The sequence below is a fragment of the Carcharodon carcharias genome, chromosome 5, assembly GCF_017639515.1.
Source record: "Carcharodon carcharias isolate sCarCar2 chromosome 5, sCarCar2.pri, whole genome shotgun sequence".
Lineage (NCBI taxonomy): Eukaryota > Metazoa > Chordata > Chondrichthyes > Lamniformes > Lamnidae > Carcharodon > Carcharodon carcharias.
In genome coordinates, this window is record NC_054471.1 from 138288131 (window position 1) to 138306093 (window position 17963).

The 17963-nt window shown below is 40.7% G+C and overlaps 2 protein-coding genes across 3 annotated transcripts in view; one reads left to right on the forward strand and one right to left on the reverse strand.

The window, feature by feature from the left end:
• Positions 1-17963, forward strand: part of nt5dc1 (5'-nucleotidase domain containing 1) — a 602479-nt gene that overhangs the window by 65633 nt on the left and 518883 nt on the right. The gene's annotated exons all lie outside the window — the stretch shown is intronic.
• Positions 1-17963, reverse strand: part of LOC121278070 (filaggrin-2-like) — a 64974-nt gene that overhangs the window by 33397 nt on the left and 13614 nt on the right. Inside the window, exons 4-9 of the mRNA XM_041188125.1 lie at positions 11343-11414; positions 9066-9140; positions 7675-7749; positions 5637-5711; positions 4178-4252; positions 677-772 (exon numbers count right to left, since the gene is read on the reverse strand). Coding sequence (XP_041044059.1) covers positions 677-772; positions 4178-4252; positions 5637-5711; positions 7675-7749; positions 9066-9140; positions 11343-11414 — 468 coding nt within the window. The remainder of the gene's footprint in view (positions 1-676; positions 773-4177; positions 4253-5636; positions 5712-7674; positions 7750-9065; positions 9141-11342; positions 11415-17963) is intronic.

The following is a 17963-nucleotide window of genomic DNA, read 5'->3' on the forward strand; positions in this document are numbered from 1 at the left end:
GACTAGATATGTAGATAAAATTCCCAACTCTCATTGTCTTGATCACAGACAATGTCACTCTGACCACTTTATTGATACTTATTTCCTCTAGCCTCTTCCAACTTCACTTCCTTCTTTGTCTTCCCATGAAAAGATCATACCACCCAGGTCACTATACCTCAGCTTCTTCTAATTGTTTTACTGTAATATTGTTATAAACATTTACAACCCATGTAAAATGTTGTAAAACACAAGAAAAATGTTCGACAAATGTGATTTCTTTGTCTTTTTGCTTATTTTTCATTCATAATTTTTTCTTTTGCTGCTTTATAGTTTTAATTAGACTGCTTTTTTTAACATTTAGTTCAATTCTAATCATTAATTGTAATTTTATTTCCCTGCCTGCATTCTTGACCTGGGAACAATGTAAAAATGTGGTTCCTGGTTAGCTGAAAATTATGCTTAAAACACAACTGAACTGTGAAATGGTTGAATATTGATTCTGTCACAGAGGTGTCCAGCTAAATCTTGACAAGTTTCCAGAATGAACTGCATGCTCAGACCTGTATTCCAAGTTAATACATGAAGAATAGGCAATGGTGAGCAATGAAAAAAGATAATCATGTACATAGTTCGTTTAATCTTGATAGTGTTTAAAACTATGCTGTTCTGTAAATAATAATTTTGTATGGCTCACCTGAAGAGGAGGAGGAGGAAGAGGAAGAAGAAGAAGAAGAATCAGGGTCATTGTTCTCTACGATGTCTTCCAAATCATGGCCATTAGATTCATCACCTATTTTGGTAAGGATGAAAAAGTTTTATCTTCACTTAAAAGTTTGTTAATCACATTGCAAGTATTGTTTTCAATTTACTTTTTCTGCCTGCATCATAATTTTCACAAAAGGAAGTTATGAGCACAGTAATCTCAACCAGGGGGTAAACTAAAAAAAAATAGATATTTTACAAACAGATAACAGAGTTTGCTTCTGCGCTGGTCAGTGATTAGTCAAGTCAAATATGGACAAACTCTGAATAAAAGCCATACTGACTCGAAACGTTAACTCTGTTTTTCTCTCCACAGATGCTGTTAGCCCTGCTGAGTTTTTCCAGCATTTTCTGTTTTTGTTTTGGTTAAATACAAGGCACTTCACACTGAAAGTAAAAAGGAAAAACATGTTTTCCATGGACAAGATGGAATTTACTGAGAGAAATTTTGAAAAGTTGTTGCTCATTACGCCTGAATTTTGAGCTGACAGTAAATGAAACAATAGGATGTTGGGATATAATACCAAATCTATTGAATTTGATTCCCAGCATTCTTGTAAATTTGTGCTTTGACCGTACCTCATGTGGAATATGGTGTCACATTCTAGTTGCCAAAATGGATGTCTATAATGGCCCATGCAGGCCCTGGGTGTAATACAGAGGAGGACAGTCTTCAGTGTTACAGGGAATGGTGGTGGAAGACAAAGTGATAAGTTAGAACAGTCTTAGGAAGTGACATCTGAGAAGAGACCCCATAGAAGTATTTGATATTTAATGAAGTAGGGATAATGAATACAGCAGCCTACTGCTTGTGGTACTGGATTAACAATTCACTGAGAATGAATTAAAATCCCACAATGGCACGTTGCGAAATTGAGTTCAATGAATCTGGTTATTGTAAACAATTCCACAAAGCTCAGCAATAATAAGGTAATTGAACTGACCTACTAATCCTCCCAATAACATTTGATGGGAATTGAGTGAGCAGTCCTTCGCCTAGTCAAACAACAACCTGATAGTTGTGCCCACAAAAGCACATTTTATCAGCCAACTTCTTAATCTTCTCCATCATCATCAACCTTGGGTTTATTCTGCTCTAGCAGCACATTGGTATACAGTTGGGAATCATCAAGATTGACTATGGATTCCATGTAGTTTCAGGCTTCAGGTCAAACAAGTTGGAGAAAACTGCCTGCTAATCTACAGGCTCATCTCAGCTGATGTCAGTGGTGGTACTCTTTATGTATCACTTGGAGGAAGATGTGAAGGAAGCAAGAGTGCAGACTGTCCACAGCAATGAGTAAATGCTAGCATCACTGCACTTGGGGCTGAGTCCCCAAGGTCCTAGTTGCCAAATTGTAGCTGTTAGCATGTAGCTATTTCTTTGTTGTGGCTTCGTCAAGTTGGCACTTCATTTTCAGGCACATCTGTAATGCTGCTGATATGTCCTTCTGCATTTGCCATTGAACCAGGATCAGTGGTGATGCAGGAGTGAGAGATATACCAGGCTAGGTTTCCATGTTGTGATGAAATACAATTTTATGACTACTCATTATCCTCATGGGTGCCCAGTTTTCAGTGACTAGATCTGCTATTAATCTACTCCACATAGCTCTCTGGTGGTTTTTTAAATTCATTTATGGGATGTGGGCAGCACTGCCTAGACCAGCATTTATTGTCCATCCCTAATTGCGCTTGGGAAGGTGGTGGTGGTGAGTTGTCTTATTGAACTGTTGCAGTCCATGTGGTGTAGATATACACACACTGGTGTTAGGGAGGGAGTTCCAGGATTTTGACCTAGCAACAGTGAAGGAACAGTGATATATTTCCAAATCAGGATGGTGTGTGGCTTGGAGGAGAACTGCCAGGTGACAGTGTTCCCATGTGTCTGCTGCCCTCATCCTTCTTGATGGCAGTGGTCGTGGGTTTGGAAGGGCTGTCTAAGGAACCTTGGTGAGTTCCTGCAGTACAACATGATGAAAGGTATCTTTTGTGGAAAGCCAGGATCTTGTCTCCACAAGACTGTGCAGTGATCACCCCCATTCATTATATCACCACTGACACATTTGTAACGGGTTGGTTGGAGAGGACGAGATTAAATTGGTTACTCCCTTGGGTTGTTTCTTTCACCACCTGCCACAAGCCTAATCTGACAGTTGTGTCCTTCAATGATGTTACATCTGAGCCGCTCTTGGAGATGGACATTGATGTCCCACAGTATGTTCTGTTCCCTTGCTACCCTCAATGCTTCCTCCAAATGGTATTCTACAGGAACATGTACTATTTCATCAACTGATGGGGTGCCATAGTTAGTAATTAACAGGAGGTTTCCGTCAGAATGGAGACTTAATGTTAACTCTGTTTTTCTTTTCACAGCTGCTGCCAGACCTGTTGAGTATTTCCAGCACTTTGTGTTTTTTAATAGGAAATTTTCTTGCTCATGTTTGATCTGTAGTAATGAAACTTCACGGATCTGGTGTCAATGATGAATATTTCCAGGGCCACATTCATCCAGCTATGTATCACCGAGCCCCCACCTCAAGTGGGTTTACCCTGCTTGTGGGACAGAATATTTATGGGGATAGTTATGAAGGAATCTGGGACATTGGCTGATAGGTATGATTATATCAGGCTGCACCTTGACTAGTCTTTGGGATAGCCCTCCCAACTTTGGCTCCAGTCCCCAGATGTTAGTGATGAGGGCTTTGCAGGGTCCACTTGATTGAGTGTGCTTTTATTCTGTCCTAATTTGATGTCTACCCACCTGAGTGGTCCTTCCGATTTTATTCTTATTCTTTGTAGTGATACAACTATGTGGCTTACTAGGCCACTTTAGACATCAGTTAAGAGTTTACTGGTCGAAGATGCCAGGTTTCTTTTCTAAAAGACGTGTGAGCCAGTGGGTTTTTATGATAATCCAACAGCTTCATGATCATGATTCAGTTCCTAGGCTTCCAGCTGGTTTATTAATTTTTAAAATGCCATTTTATTCTGGCTGAATTTATACCCTGGCCAAATGTTGACAGGCTAAAACATAATATGCAGCAAGAAATTTGCAGCAGAGAAGTAGACTATTTGTCCTGCTGAGCCTATGAAGCTTTGAAAGAGCTACTAAACCCCTGTCCTTTTCCACTAATTTCAAACAATCTAAATAGTTATTTACTTTTAATATGGGTTCCACTCCCACCATTGTTTCTCAGTTTCATCAAAATATAGTAATTTAACAGTTTGGGTTTTGAAGTAAAGTAACAATGTTGCTTAGTTTTTGAAAAGTTTAGAATTCCTTTATATAATACATATGAAAACTATTAATACCTAAAATTGATAAATAACAGAAATGGTATGTAGAAGAATGAATTGTATTTTGGTTTGCATATTTGTTTCGTGCATCAAAAGGATGAGTTTGCCTTATGCATAAAAATATATGGCTTACTTGTAGAATTGGCATCGCTATTCTGTTCATTTTCTTCAGATGATCTCCTTGAATACTGTCCCTTGATCTGATGACCTGTTTTGAAAATACAATAAAATTAAATTTAATGAATCCACTTTTTAGTTTGAGCATTTGTTAATATACATGACAAAAACAACAATTTTTAGTCCAAACTATAACTTCCATCAGCAACTATCATGAGTTTTACAGAAGGAAATGTTAACTATAAATTGTAACTGTCATCCATCTACTCTAATTAATAATCCTCAGCTAGGTATTGAATTATTTTATATAGCCTGTTGGGCAACTCTCCCAGAATGGCCAGCAACTCATAGACCAGGATCTTTAGGTTGGTGAGTGGGGGTTGGCACCCGCTCGCCGACACGTAAAATGATGCAGGATGATGGGCGGAACTCCCGACGTCACCCCATGTCATTTCAATTTTTAGGTTGGCAGGGGCGCAGCCGATTCAGCTGTACGCCCACCGACCAGTCAGCGGCCTATTGAGGCCATTGACAAAGTTATTAACTTCATTAATGGACCTGTCCGTCCAACCTTAGCGTTGGTGGGCAGGCCTGGAGCCTTGGCAGGCTTCAGAAAAAGCATGAAACCTCATCCACGGACGGGATGAGGTTTCATGAAGGTTTTAAAAAAATTAATAAATGTATGATTTAAAGTGATGGACATGTCCCAACTCATGTGATAGTGTCACATGAGGGGACATGTCAGGGAAATTTTGTTTTTGCACCTCCGTTTTTAAATTTGGCGCCAATCTCCCTGAGGCAGCACTTAGCCTCAGGGAGATGAGTGCACTCTTTCGTGCGCATGCACGTAAGAACGCCTTCCTGGCTGAGGGAAACTCCCTCCCCACCCGCATAGGGAGCACATAGTGCTTCCTGCCCGCCCACGTAAAATGGCTGCCGTCCCCAATTGGGGGCGCCGATCGGAGGCGCGCCTGCCCACGTCCACTCCTGCACTTACCCCAAGATGGGTGGGAAGTTCTTCCCATAGACTTTGCCGAATCGATTTGAGTGAGATTGCTTTAGTCTTGATCTATTATATTAACCAGGCCGTTATTCATCTGTCCATCCGATTTTATCGCTAAATCCTTTATTTATTCATCAATTACTTATAACTGAGTATTCTCATTAATGTATGGCCATTAAAAGTCAGCATGAGGGCTAACTTCAACCATATGCCGCAATGAGTAAGGATGATGGCTTCCCTTCTCTGAAAGAATTCCATGGCACATTTGGTTTTTCACAACAATCTGGATTAATTGAATTCAGTTTTACAATTTGCTATGAGAGGGTTTGAATTCTCAACGTGTGAGTAAGCAGTATAGCCCTTAACTCCATATTCATTCTATACAAGATTTATCACTGTTGCTAAACTTGCAATATGCACAAACTGGTGAAAAAAAACCCTATTATACAACAAGAAATGATTTGTTGCTTACTGCCAGAATTGGAGTGGCCATTCTGTCCATTTTCTTCAGATGATCTCCTTGGATATTGTCCTTTCACCTGGTGACCTATTTTGGAAATAAAAAAAAAAGAACTTGATGAATCTTCTCTTTTGTTTGAATGTTTGTTACATTACATAAAGTAAGATTCATAAACTGAAGCATAACTTGATATTCCACCAGCAACTATTTATCTCTGTCATGAGTTTTGCAGAAGGAAATTTTAAGTATAAATCTTAACTGTCATCCATCTACTTTAATTAATGACATTAACTGAGCATTGAATTATTTTACATATACAAGCCTGTAGGGCAACTCTCCCATTATGGCCACCAACTCAAAGACTTTGCCAGGTCGATTGAAGTGAGATTGCCTTAGTCTATCCTGGTAAGATAACAGGGCTGATGTTCATCAGCCTGTCTGATTTTATTGTTGAATTACATGGCATTTAATTACTTATAACTGAGTTGCCTGTTTTTCCAGCTCAGAGAATGATGAAAGTCAGCCACATAGCATAAGTCCTGTGTTCAGCACTATGCCGCACTAAGGATGATAGTCTCCCTTCCCAAAAGAATTCTGTGGTCCAGCTGAGTTTTCACAACAGTCTCACTGATACTCAGTGGCCCTGGCGGAATCCAAACTCAGGTCCTGACCTCATTACAACATTGGTTCAAAATTGGACAAAAGAGCTGAACTCCAGAGGTGAGGTGAGAGTGACTGCCCTTGACAGCAAGGCAGCATTTGACCGAGTGTGACATCAAGGAGCCTTAGTAAAACTAGAGTCAATGTGAATCGGGGGAAAACTCTCGCTGGTTGGAGCCATACCTAGCACAAAGGAAGATGGCTGTGGTTGTTGGTGGCCAGTCATCTCAGTTCCAGGATATCACTGCAGGAGTTCCTCAGGGTAGTGTCCTAGGACCAATCATTTTCAGCTGCTCCTTCATAAGGTCAGAAGTGGGGATGTTTCCTGATGATTGCACAATGTTCAGAACCATTCGTAACTCCTCAGACACTGAAGCAGTCCATGTCCAAATGCAGCAAGACCCGGATAATATTCAGGCTTGGGCAGACAAGTGGCAAGTAACATTCGCACCACACAAGTGCCAGGCAATGAACATCTCCAACAAGAAAGAATCTAAGCATCGCCCCTTGACATTCAGTGGAGTTACCATCACTGAATCCCCCACTATCAACATCCTGGGGGTTATCATTGACCAGAAACTGAATTGGACTAGCCATACAAATACAAGAGCAGGTCAGAGGCTAGGAATCCTGCGGCGAATAACTTCCCTCCTGACTCCCCAAAGCCTACCTGCCAACTACAAGGCACAAATCAGGAGTGTGATGGGTGCCTGGATGAGTGTAGCTCCAACAACACTCCAGAAGCTTGACACCATCCAGGACAAAGCAGCCTGCTTGATTGGCACACCCTCCACCACAGACACACAGTGGCAGTAGTGTGTACCATCTACAAGATGCACTGTGGGAACTCACCAAGGCTCCTTAGGCAGCACCTTCCAAAGCATGACCCTGACCATCTAGGAGGACTAGGGCAGTGGACACATTGGAACACCACTACCTGGAAGGTTCCCTCCAAGCCACTCACCATCGTGACTTGTAAATATATCACTGTTTCTTCACTGTCACTGGGTTAAAACCCTGGAACTCCCTCCCTAACAGCACTGTGGGTGTACCTACCTCACATGGACTGCAGCGCTTCAAGATGACAGCTCACTACCACCATCTTAAGGGCAACTAGGAATGGGCAATAAATGCTGGCCTACCCAGTGACGCCCATATCCCATAAAGGAATAAAACAAATCTGGATTAATTGAATTCAATTTCACAGTTTGCTTTGAGAGGGTTTGAACTGCCAACATGTGGGTTAACAGTCCTTAACTCCACATTTATTCGATACAAGTTTATCACTGTTGCGATGTAAAAGCTTCTTTGCACCATTGCTAAACTTGCAATATGCATAAACTGGTAAAGAACAACCCTATTATAGAGCAAGAAATGACTTGTTGCTTACTGCCAGAATTAGAGTGACCGTTCTGTCCATTTTCTTCAGATGATCTCCTTGGATATTGTCCTTTCACCTGTTGACCTATTTTGGAAATTAAAAAAAAGAACTTGATGAATCCTCTCTTTTGTTTGAATGTTTGTTACATTACATAAAGTAAGATTCATAAACTAAAGCATAACTTGATATTCCACCAGCAACTATTTATCTCTGTCATGAGTTTTACAGAAGGAAATTTTAAGTATAAATCTTAACTGTCATCCATCTACTTTAATTAATGACATTAGCTGAGCATTGAATTATTTTACAATTACAAGCCTGTAGGGCAACTCTCCCATTATGGCCACCAACTCAAAGACTTTGCCAGGTCGATTGAAGTGAGATTGCTTTAGTCTATCCTGGTATGATAACAGGGCTGATGTTCATCAGCCTGTCCGATTTTATTGTTGAATTACATGGCATTTAATTACTTATAACTGAGTTGCCTGTTTTTCCAGCTCAGAGAATGATGAAAGTCAGCCACATAGCATAAGTCCTGTGTTCAGCACCAGAAACTGAATTGGACTAGCCATACAAATACTGTGACTACAAGAGCAGGTCAGAGGCTAGGACTCCTGCTGCGAATAACTTCCCTCCTGACTCCCCAAAGCCTACCTGCCAACTACAAGGCACAAGTCAGGAGTGTGATGGGTGCCTGGATGAGTGTAGCTCCAACAACACTCCAGAAGTTTGACACCATCCGGGACAAAGCAGCCTGCTTGATTGGCACACCATCCACAAACATTCACACCCTCCACTACAGACACACAGTGGCAGTAGTGTGTATCCTCTACAAGATGCACTGTGGGAACTCACCATGGCTCCTTAGGCAGCACCTTCCAAAGCATGACCTTGACCATCTAGGAGGACTAGAGCAGTGGGCACATGGGAACACCACTACCTGGAAGGTTCCCTCCAAGCCACTCACCATCGTGACTTGTAAATATATCACCGTTTCTTCACTGTCACTGGGTTAAAACCCTGGAACTCCCTCCCTAACAGCACTGTGGGTGTACCTACATCACATGGACTGCAGCGCTTCAAGAAGACAGCTCACTACCACCATCTTAAGGGCAACTAGGAATGGGCAATAAATGCTGGCCTACCCAGTGACGCCCATATCCCATAAAGGAATAAAACAAATCTGGATTAATTGAATTCAGTTTCACAGTTTGCTTTGAGAGGGTTTGAACTGCCAACATGTGGGTTAACAGTGTACAGTCCTTAACTCCACATTTATTCGATACAAGTTTATCACTGTTGCGATGTAAAAACTTCATTGCACCATTGCTAAACTTGCAATAAGCACAAACTGGTAAAGAACAACCCTATTATAGAGCAAGAAATGATTTGTTGCTTACTGCCAGAATTAGAGTGACCGTTCTGTCCATTTTCTTCAGATGATCTCCTTGGATATTGTCCTTTCACCTGTTGACCTATTTTGGAAATTAAAAAAAATTGAACTTGATGAATCCTCTTTTTTGTTCAAATATTTGTTACTATACACTATGTAAAGTAAGATTCATAAACTAAAACATGACCGATGTTCCGCCAGCAACTATTTATCTCATGGAAATTACTTATATCTGAGTTGCCTGCTTTTCCACTTCAAGGAGTATTCAAAACCAGCCACATAGCATGAGGACTGGGTTCACCTGTATATTTTTTATTATTCATTCATGGATGAGTGCTTCACTTGGCTAGGGGCGCAGCAAGCTTTGGAGCACAAAGTCTTAAGTATTATTGCTGGAATATTGTCAGGGCCCATAGCCTTTGCAGTATACAATGCCTTCAGCCATTTCTTGATATCACTTGGAGTGAATCGAATTGGCTGAAGACTGGCATCTGTGATACTGGGGTCTTCTGGAGGAGGCCGAGATGGATCATCCACTCGGTACTTCTGGCTGAAGGTTGTTGCAGCTGCTTCAGCTTTTTCTTTTGCACTGATGTGCTAGACTTCCCCATCATTGAGAATGGGGATATTTTTGTGGAGCCTCCTCCAGTGAGTTGTTTAATTGTCCACTACCATTCACAACTGGATGTAGCAGGACTGCAGAGCTTAAATCTGATCCATTAGTTGTGGAATCGCTTAGTTCTGTCTTTTGATTGCTGGTTATGCTGTTTGGCACACAAATAGTCCTGTGTTGTAGCTTCACCCAGTTGATATCTCATTTGTAGGTATGCCCATTCTTCCTCCTGGCATGCCCTCCTGCATTCTTCATTGAACCAGGGTTGATCCCCTGGCTTGGTAGTAATGGTAGAATGAGGGATATGCTGGGCCATTAGGTTACAGATTGTGGTTGAGTACAATTCTGCTGATGGCCCACTGCGTCTCATGGCTGCCCAGTCTTGAGTTGCTAGATCGGTTCAAAATCTATCCCTTTTAGCACAGTAGTGGTGCCACACAACACGATGGAGGGTATCCTTAGTGTGAAGACGGGACTTTGTCTCCACAAGGACTGTGCAGTGGTCACTTCTATCAGCACTTTAATGGACAGATGTATCTGCGGCAAGCAGGTTGGTGATGATGAGGTCAGGTATGTTTTCCCTTTGTTGGTTCCCTTGCAGACCCAGTGTAGCAGCTATGTATTTTAGGACTCTGCCAGCTCGGTCTGAGGTCTGATCCCGACTGTGTACTACTGTGCCGCCACCTCTGCCAGGGCTGCCCTGCAGGTGGGGCATGATATACCAAAGGATGACGATGGTAGTGCTGGGACATAGTCATAATAACCGAATCATACCTTAAAGGTAATGTCAGGCTGTTGCTTGACTAGTCTGTGAGACAGCTCTCCCAATTTTGGCACGAGGCCCCTGATGTTACTAAGGAGGACTTTACAGGGCTGAGTTTGCTGTTGTCGTTTCCGGTGCCTACGCGATGCCGAGTGTTCTGTATGGTTTCATTCGTTTTAGACTTTTTAGTGGTTTGGTACAACTGAGTGGCTTGCTACTGAGAGGGTAGTTAAGAGCCAACCATATTGCTGATGGACAGGAGTCACATCTAGGTCAGATCAGGTAAGGATGGCAGATTTCCTTCTCTAAGGGACATTAGTGAACCTGTTTTTACGACAACTGACAATGGTTTCATGTTCACCATTAGACTTTAATTCCAGACTTTTATTGAATTCAGATTGCGCCTTCTGGCAGTTTACTCTGCGTGGGGGACTTCAATGTCCATCACCAAGAGTGGCTAGGTAGCATCACCTCAGACCGGGTTGGCAGAATCCTAAAGGATATAGTTGACAGACTTGCTCAGCGGCAGGTGGTGAGGGAACCAACAAGAGGGAAAGACAATCTGATGTGAACCCGAGATCCCAGCGCATTATACTAGGTCTCTGGATCACTGGTCTAGTGACAATATCATTACACCACCACCTCCCTGTATGCTGCAGTAAGGGTGAAAGTCTCCCGAAAGAATTCTGTGGCCCAATTGAATTTGTACGACAAGCTGGATTAATTGAATTCACTTTTGCAGTTTGAGAGGGTTTGAACTCTCAACATGTGTGCACTGTTCTTGACCTCCACATTTATTTTGCACAAGTTTACCACTTGCAAAGTGAAAGCTTCTTCACACTGTTGCTAAACTTGTCACCTGAATGCACCGACGAAGAACAGAAATAAAATGACTTGTTGCCTACTACCTGAATTGGAGTGACCATTCTGTTCATTTTCTTCAGAAGACCTTTGTGAATATTTTCCTTTTGTTTCAGGACCTATTTTTGGAAAGACAAAATAAGTATAATATCGAATCTTTTCACTTTAAAAAAAAATGCACAATTACATAAATGAAAGTATGTTAGAATCAACATAAGATATTATCTTTGGAATATATAATGGAAAGTTTTAAACATGGTAATCCCAGCAGCACCTTTAATTGTTATGTGTATTAGATATAGACAACAGCAGCTTTGCATTTTTGTGAGTAATATCCTTAAACTATTAACATTTTTACTTATGCACAGATTGAATTTGTGGATTTATGCATTCTGTTGATCAAAATTATGGGTGGCATAGTGGTATTATCACTGGAGTAGTATTCCTGAGACTCAGGGTGATGCTATGGGGAACTGGATTCGAATCCCACCACAGCAAATGGTAAAATTTGAATGTAATTAAAAAAAAGTCTGGAATTAAGAGTCTGATGACTGTGAAATCATTGCTGATTTTTATGAAAACCCATCTGGTTCACTAATGTCCTTTAGGGAAGGAAATCTGCTGTCCTTACCTGGTCTGGCCTACACATGGCTCCAGACCCACAATGTGGTTGACTCTTAAATGCTCTCTGAACAAGGGCAATTAGGGATGGGCAATAAATGCTGGCCTAGCCAGTGACACCCGCATCTCAGGAACGAATATAAAAAATTCACAAGCACAGAATTTTTACAGTGCAGAAGGAGGCCATTCGGTGCATCATGTCTGAATGAGCAATCTACTTAATACCATTCTCCTGCTTTCTCCCCATAACCCTGCATAATGTTCCTTTTCAAATAACATTCTAATTCTCTTTTAAATGCCTCGATTGCACCTGCCTCCACCACCCTCTCAAGCAGTGCATTCCAGACCTTGACCACTCACTGCATGGAATTTTTTTTTCTCATATTGCTTTTGCTTCTTTTGCCAATTATCTTAAATCTGTGCTCCCTTGTTCTCAATCATTTCATGAGTGGGACCAGTTTCTCCCTATCTACTCTGTCCAAACCCGTTATGATTTTGTATACCTCGATCAAATCCCTTCTCAGCCTTCTTTCCTTCAAGGAAAATAGTCCCAACTTCTCCAATCTTTCTTCGAACCTGAAGTTTCTCATCCCTGGAATCATTCTAATGAATCTTTTCTACACACCTTTCCTGAAGTGCAGAACTGGATGTAGTACAGCTGGGGCCAAGCTCATTGAGGGGATGTGGTGGTATAGTAGTATTGTCACTGGACTAGTAATCCAGAACCCCAGGGTAAGGCTCTGGGGACCCAGGTTCAAATCCCATCATGGCAGATGGTGAAATTTGAGTTCAATAAAAAATTTAGAATTAAAGGTCTTGTGATGACTAAACCATTGTCAGCCAATTATAAAACCCCATCTAGTTCAGTAATGTCCTTCAGAGAAGGTGAAATCTGCAATCCTTACTTGCTTTGGCCTACATGTGACTCCAGACCCATAGCAATGTGGTTGACTTTTAAATGCTCTCTGAAAGTCATTCATTCAGTTCTCAAGGGCAGTTAGAGATGGATATCAATGCTGACCTAGTTGGTAACTCCCACAACCCATGAACAAATAAAAAAAATTATATAAGTTCAACATAACCTTCCTGCTCTATTAATAAAGCTTAGGATGCTGTATGCTTTTTTAAACTACTCCCTCAATCTTTACTGCCACCTTCAATGATTTATACACATATTCACCAAGGTCCCTCTGCTCTTGCACCCCATTTAGGATTATACCCTTTATTCTATATTTTCTCTCCATGCCTTTCCTACCAAATGAATCACACATTGAACTTCATCTACCAACTGTCAGCCCATTTCACAAATTTGTATGTGCCTTTTTGAAGTTCTGTGATTATCCTCACAAATCATAATGCTTCCAGTCAGGAAAAGTAAGTGTCCCAACACTGACACCTGGGGAACTCCACTACAATCTTCCTCCAGCCCGAAAAGCATCTATTCACCAAGACTTGCTGTTTCCTCAGCCAATTTTTTTTCACGAAGGTTGTATGAGGAAAAGAAAGTAGATTAACTTTTATTTTTGTTATTTTAACATTTCATAAGTTAATTTGGTCTCTTCTGAGATCTCATCTAACCATGCACCATTCCCAATGTTGAAGTTGAGAAAGCAATCTCCTTTTAGGATTTTGTTTTGTTCCTTTCTGACTGTGACCAAACTCTGTAAGATGTGCAACAGTGATTTTGACTGGGCTGCTTTCCATTTTCCCTATATTCCATTTTGGTTTTATTGGGATGAGATTATTATGCAGAAAATTACACTGTTCAACTGCATTCCCACAGCTATATTGCTCAAAGGTCTGAGCCCAAATCTCTGAAATTAATAGCTTTAAATGTAAAATGTATGTAATTGACTGTTCACAAGCAGCCATGTATTCAATGCGGCTAAGAAAATACTGTTACAAATGTGCACTGATTCTTTGTTATGCCTGTCATATTATTGATTATTTGGGTGGATCAATATAACAACCTGAAAAATTGGTCATTTTTGCCCTCAGTAGTGTAGAGCCTTTTAAGTTTAATTTTCTGCTTCTATAAGTTTGGGCATGTGCTGTGTTCAATTTCTGATCATTTAAAAATAACAATCAGGAAATAGTGTGCCATGCATCTCTGAAATTTTTGATACATGCTACAGGTGTGCAAGATTCCCCAACAGAAGTACCAAGTTGGAATATTACCCCCTGTGCATCTATATTGAAACGTAAAAGAAGGTCAGATACAGAAAATATTTGAAGCAGCGAGGATTTTAGAACAATACTTGCACTGTTTTAAATACTGAGCAGGTATTGGAAGAAATTGATAAATTGCTATAGATGTGAAGCTTTACTTAGTTTTTTAGAAAATTAAATTAAAAATGAAAATAGAATGGAATGGCATACCTAACTTTGGACCTATCTTTTATTAAGAACATTTATTTTGGATAAATGTACCACATTTGGTATGGTGTATCCTTTTAGGGATCAGCAAGGTTTGTTGTCTGCTGAATTAGTAAACCCCAGCTAACAAAGCAGGATGGGTGCTACAGTTTATCTAATAGACAAAGTGATGAGAGCATTATGCAGGGTTCCCATTGCTAGACACTGACATCTGCTGGAAATTGTGCATGTTTGCCTGTCTTATGAGATCTGTGATGAGGCTGGTAGTGCAACCTTTGAAATGAACATTATACTAAAGTTCTCTCAGGAACAAGAGCGCACATTTCCCCAATTCCTTGGACACCATTTATCCACTCAACCAACATGACTAAAACAAATTATCTGGCCATTTTTCTCACTGCGTAGGACTTTGGTGAGTGCGGTTTGGCTGTCATTTTTCTCCACATTACTTGAAAAGTACTTCACTGGCTGTGAAGCACTTTGGGATGTTCTGGCTCTCTAAAAGGTACTGAATACATACAAGTTATTTCTTGGATGAACAAGGCAGGCATTGAAGGATGATGCCTGAAATTCAACTTATCGATCAAGGAGGGAAAGGAAGGAAAATGCACAGGTCATTGTCACAGATGATGCCAGCCAGGACTTTGGTTTGATTGCTGTAAAGGTGAAGAAGATAGACTGGAGGAGTTGAAACAAGGAATTTTAGGACATAAGGGCATGAAGATGGGAGGCACGAAAGGATATTAGAGAGGAAAGTGAGGTTGATGACGAGGTATTACTCTGAGAAGAGGGGTAAACAATGCAATATCAAGCAGATACATATTTATAGGAAATAAACTATTGAGTGGAGGTGACCTCATAAACTGAGCAGCTGAAGTTCAAATGATGCACGTCAGATATACCACAGCAATTCATTTCTGATTAGCTTTCACTTCAGTTGATGGATTTTCTGTTTACAAAGTTGGTTTGAATTTAAAGAATTCCTTTAGTTCGTAGAATTAGTTTTCTGCTTAGTTTCACCACATACATGAAATGGATTGAAAACAGTTTAGGCAAAGTAAGTCATGCTTAAAATTTCATGTCCAAGATCTTAAAATAATTAGAATATGTTTCAGGAACCAGCACTTTATATAAAATTGAACAACGCTATCTCAAAAGTGCAGTGAAATAGCAATTTGGTAAGTCAGGGGAGTTGTAAGCCATTAGCCTACACACCACTTAGACCTAGAAGTAAGTAACATTTTCTTGTGCTTACTTACATTGTAATGAATACAAGATATAAAATATTGCTTAAAATGTTTTAAGCAATCTGTTGTACCATGATTATTGTTTGTGTTGCTCATGATGGTTAATTTACTGGATTTTGCTATCCAAGTTCATTTGTTTTTAGATGTTGCTCCAAGGATGAGTTAGATGTCTATTAAGTTATGGTACACCTGTTTAAAATACTTGTTTGGCCTCAACTGGAGTATTGAGGAACTTCAGTTAGTTAGATAGATGGAAGAAACTGGGGCTGTTCTTGAAGAAGAGGAAGTTAATAGGAGATTTGATAGTGGTATTCCAAATCATGTAGAGTCTGGACAGAGTAGATAAAGGTAAAATTATTTTCATTGGTTAAAGGATTGTGAACCAGATGACACTGGTTTAAAGTGAATGACAAAAGAATCAATACTAACATGAGGAAAAACTCCTCTACATAGCAAACTGTTGGGATCTGGGATGCACGTCCTGAGAGTATGGTGGAATCAGATTCAATTGTAGCTTTAAAAAGTGTTTTGGATTATTATCTAAAGAGGAAAAAATTGCAGGCTACATGGTTAAGGCAGAGTAGTGGCACCAAGTGCATTGCTGTTCCAGAGAGCTGGCACAGACACAACAAGCCAGATGGCTTCCTTCTGTGCTATAACCATCCTATGATTCTCTCCACAGCTTCCGGTCCATTTCCCTGTCAGGTTGCAGACCCAGAGATACTGCAACTGCAGCCCAATATCTGTTGTAGCTTTTTGTGTGAATAGATCACGAAACCCTCTGCCTTCTCTCTGAAGATGTAGCAGCACTCCCTGCCAAAGCCAGTAACTCCCTACCACACCTCCAAAAAGGTACCTCCTGAAACTTTGCATAGCAATTGTTAGCCTAAGTTACATTACTTTCAGGTTTGGTGCCTGGACTTTTAAATCAAACTTGTGGTGATGCCTCTTTCAGCTGCATGACTGTTTTTTGGTGACAAACCAATTTGTTGATTGGATCTGCATGGTCCAAGTTTCTACTGGGTGAATTGATGCCACAGTCTGGTCAGTTGGGAGCTTCTGACACATGTATGGTATCCCCACATGAATGCCCATCCCAGCATAGGTGCTGTGCACTCAACTGGGAGAGCCCCCACCTTCCATAGCGCTGGCTCCGTTCACACTCCGGAGCTGAATTTCTTAACTTCTGTCTCCTATCTCCAAACTAATTACCTTCACACATCACAAGGCTACCTCCAATTCCATGTGTTCTCATAGTTATTAATCTCTTTTACAGAACCTTATATGCTTTTTGGAAGTTGATAAAGGCAACAGTAGCACTCCGCTATCCACCATGCTGTTGGTCCTCAAAAAAATTTCAGTATGACTGTCAGACTTTGACCTACCCCTCACTGATACTTGTCAAGTGCTCAGTTGCTCTGCCTCTGATGATTCCACTAACTTCCCTAAATGGATGTTAAATTGCCAGGTTTGTAGTTACCTGGATTGTCTCTCCAACTCTCTTAAATAATAGGATTGGAAAATTGCAAATGTCATTCTTGGGCACAATTCATGAATCTAGAATCCGCTCCTGACATATCTGGAGTTATCAGAATTCTTCTACTGTAAATAATCCAATCAGTTGCTAACCTGAAGAAATAATCAGGAAAAGCAATGCTAGCCAGTTCTTTTATTCTTTCATGGGCTGTAGGCGCCGCTGATAAGGCCAGCATTTGTTGCCCATCCCTAAATGCCCATGAACTGAGTAGCTTGGTAGGCCATTTCAGGGGGACTTGAGCAACTTTTGCCTGTACCAGCCTAAAGTATATATAGACTCCATTGATTCAGATATTATTCAGCGAATCCAGGCAAGGCCCTGGGTCTGGACCTGAAGTTTAGTACCATATATGCCAGACCCAAGTGTCAGGATGCCTAATTCTATCTGGTATTCTAGAGTGGCTGACAAAATTCAGGCAGAGGAAGGAAATTCCTGATTTGGAAATTCATTCTCCATAGCCTTCATTTTCCTTTGGAGCCATGTTTGGAGCAGCTGAAGGTTTCACCCCAAACAAACCCTTCTGGAAACTGTTAAGAAAGGCCAGGATCCATTACACACAGGACCTGACTGATTTTTAACCCCTTTCACTGGGCCCCGATCAGACTTCTAACAAGAGTATGGCAATAGATTGTGGATTTCTCAGGCTAGGCCTTCTAATTTCATATCTAAAATTGATAATTTGAGCTTTTGCCAGCGAGGACAAAGGCTTTTATTTCTCATTATTAAATCTGTTGTGCATAAAAAGATTAAACCTTACGTACTAGCAGAATTAGATCCGCCATTTTGCCCATTCTTATCAATCCTCCATGAATATTTCCCCTTTACTTGATGACCTATTTTGGGAAAGAATAGTAAACATAAATGCAGCTACTAAGTTTTGTATTTTG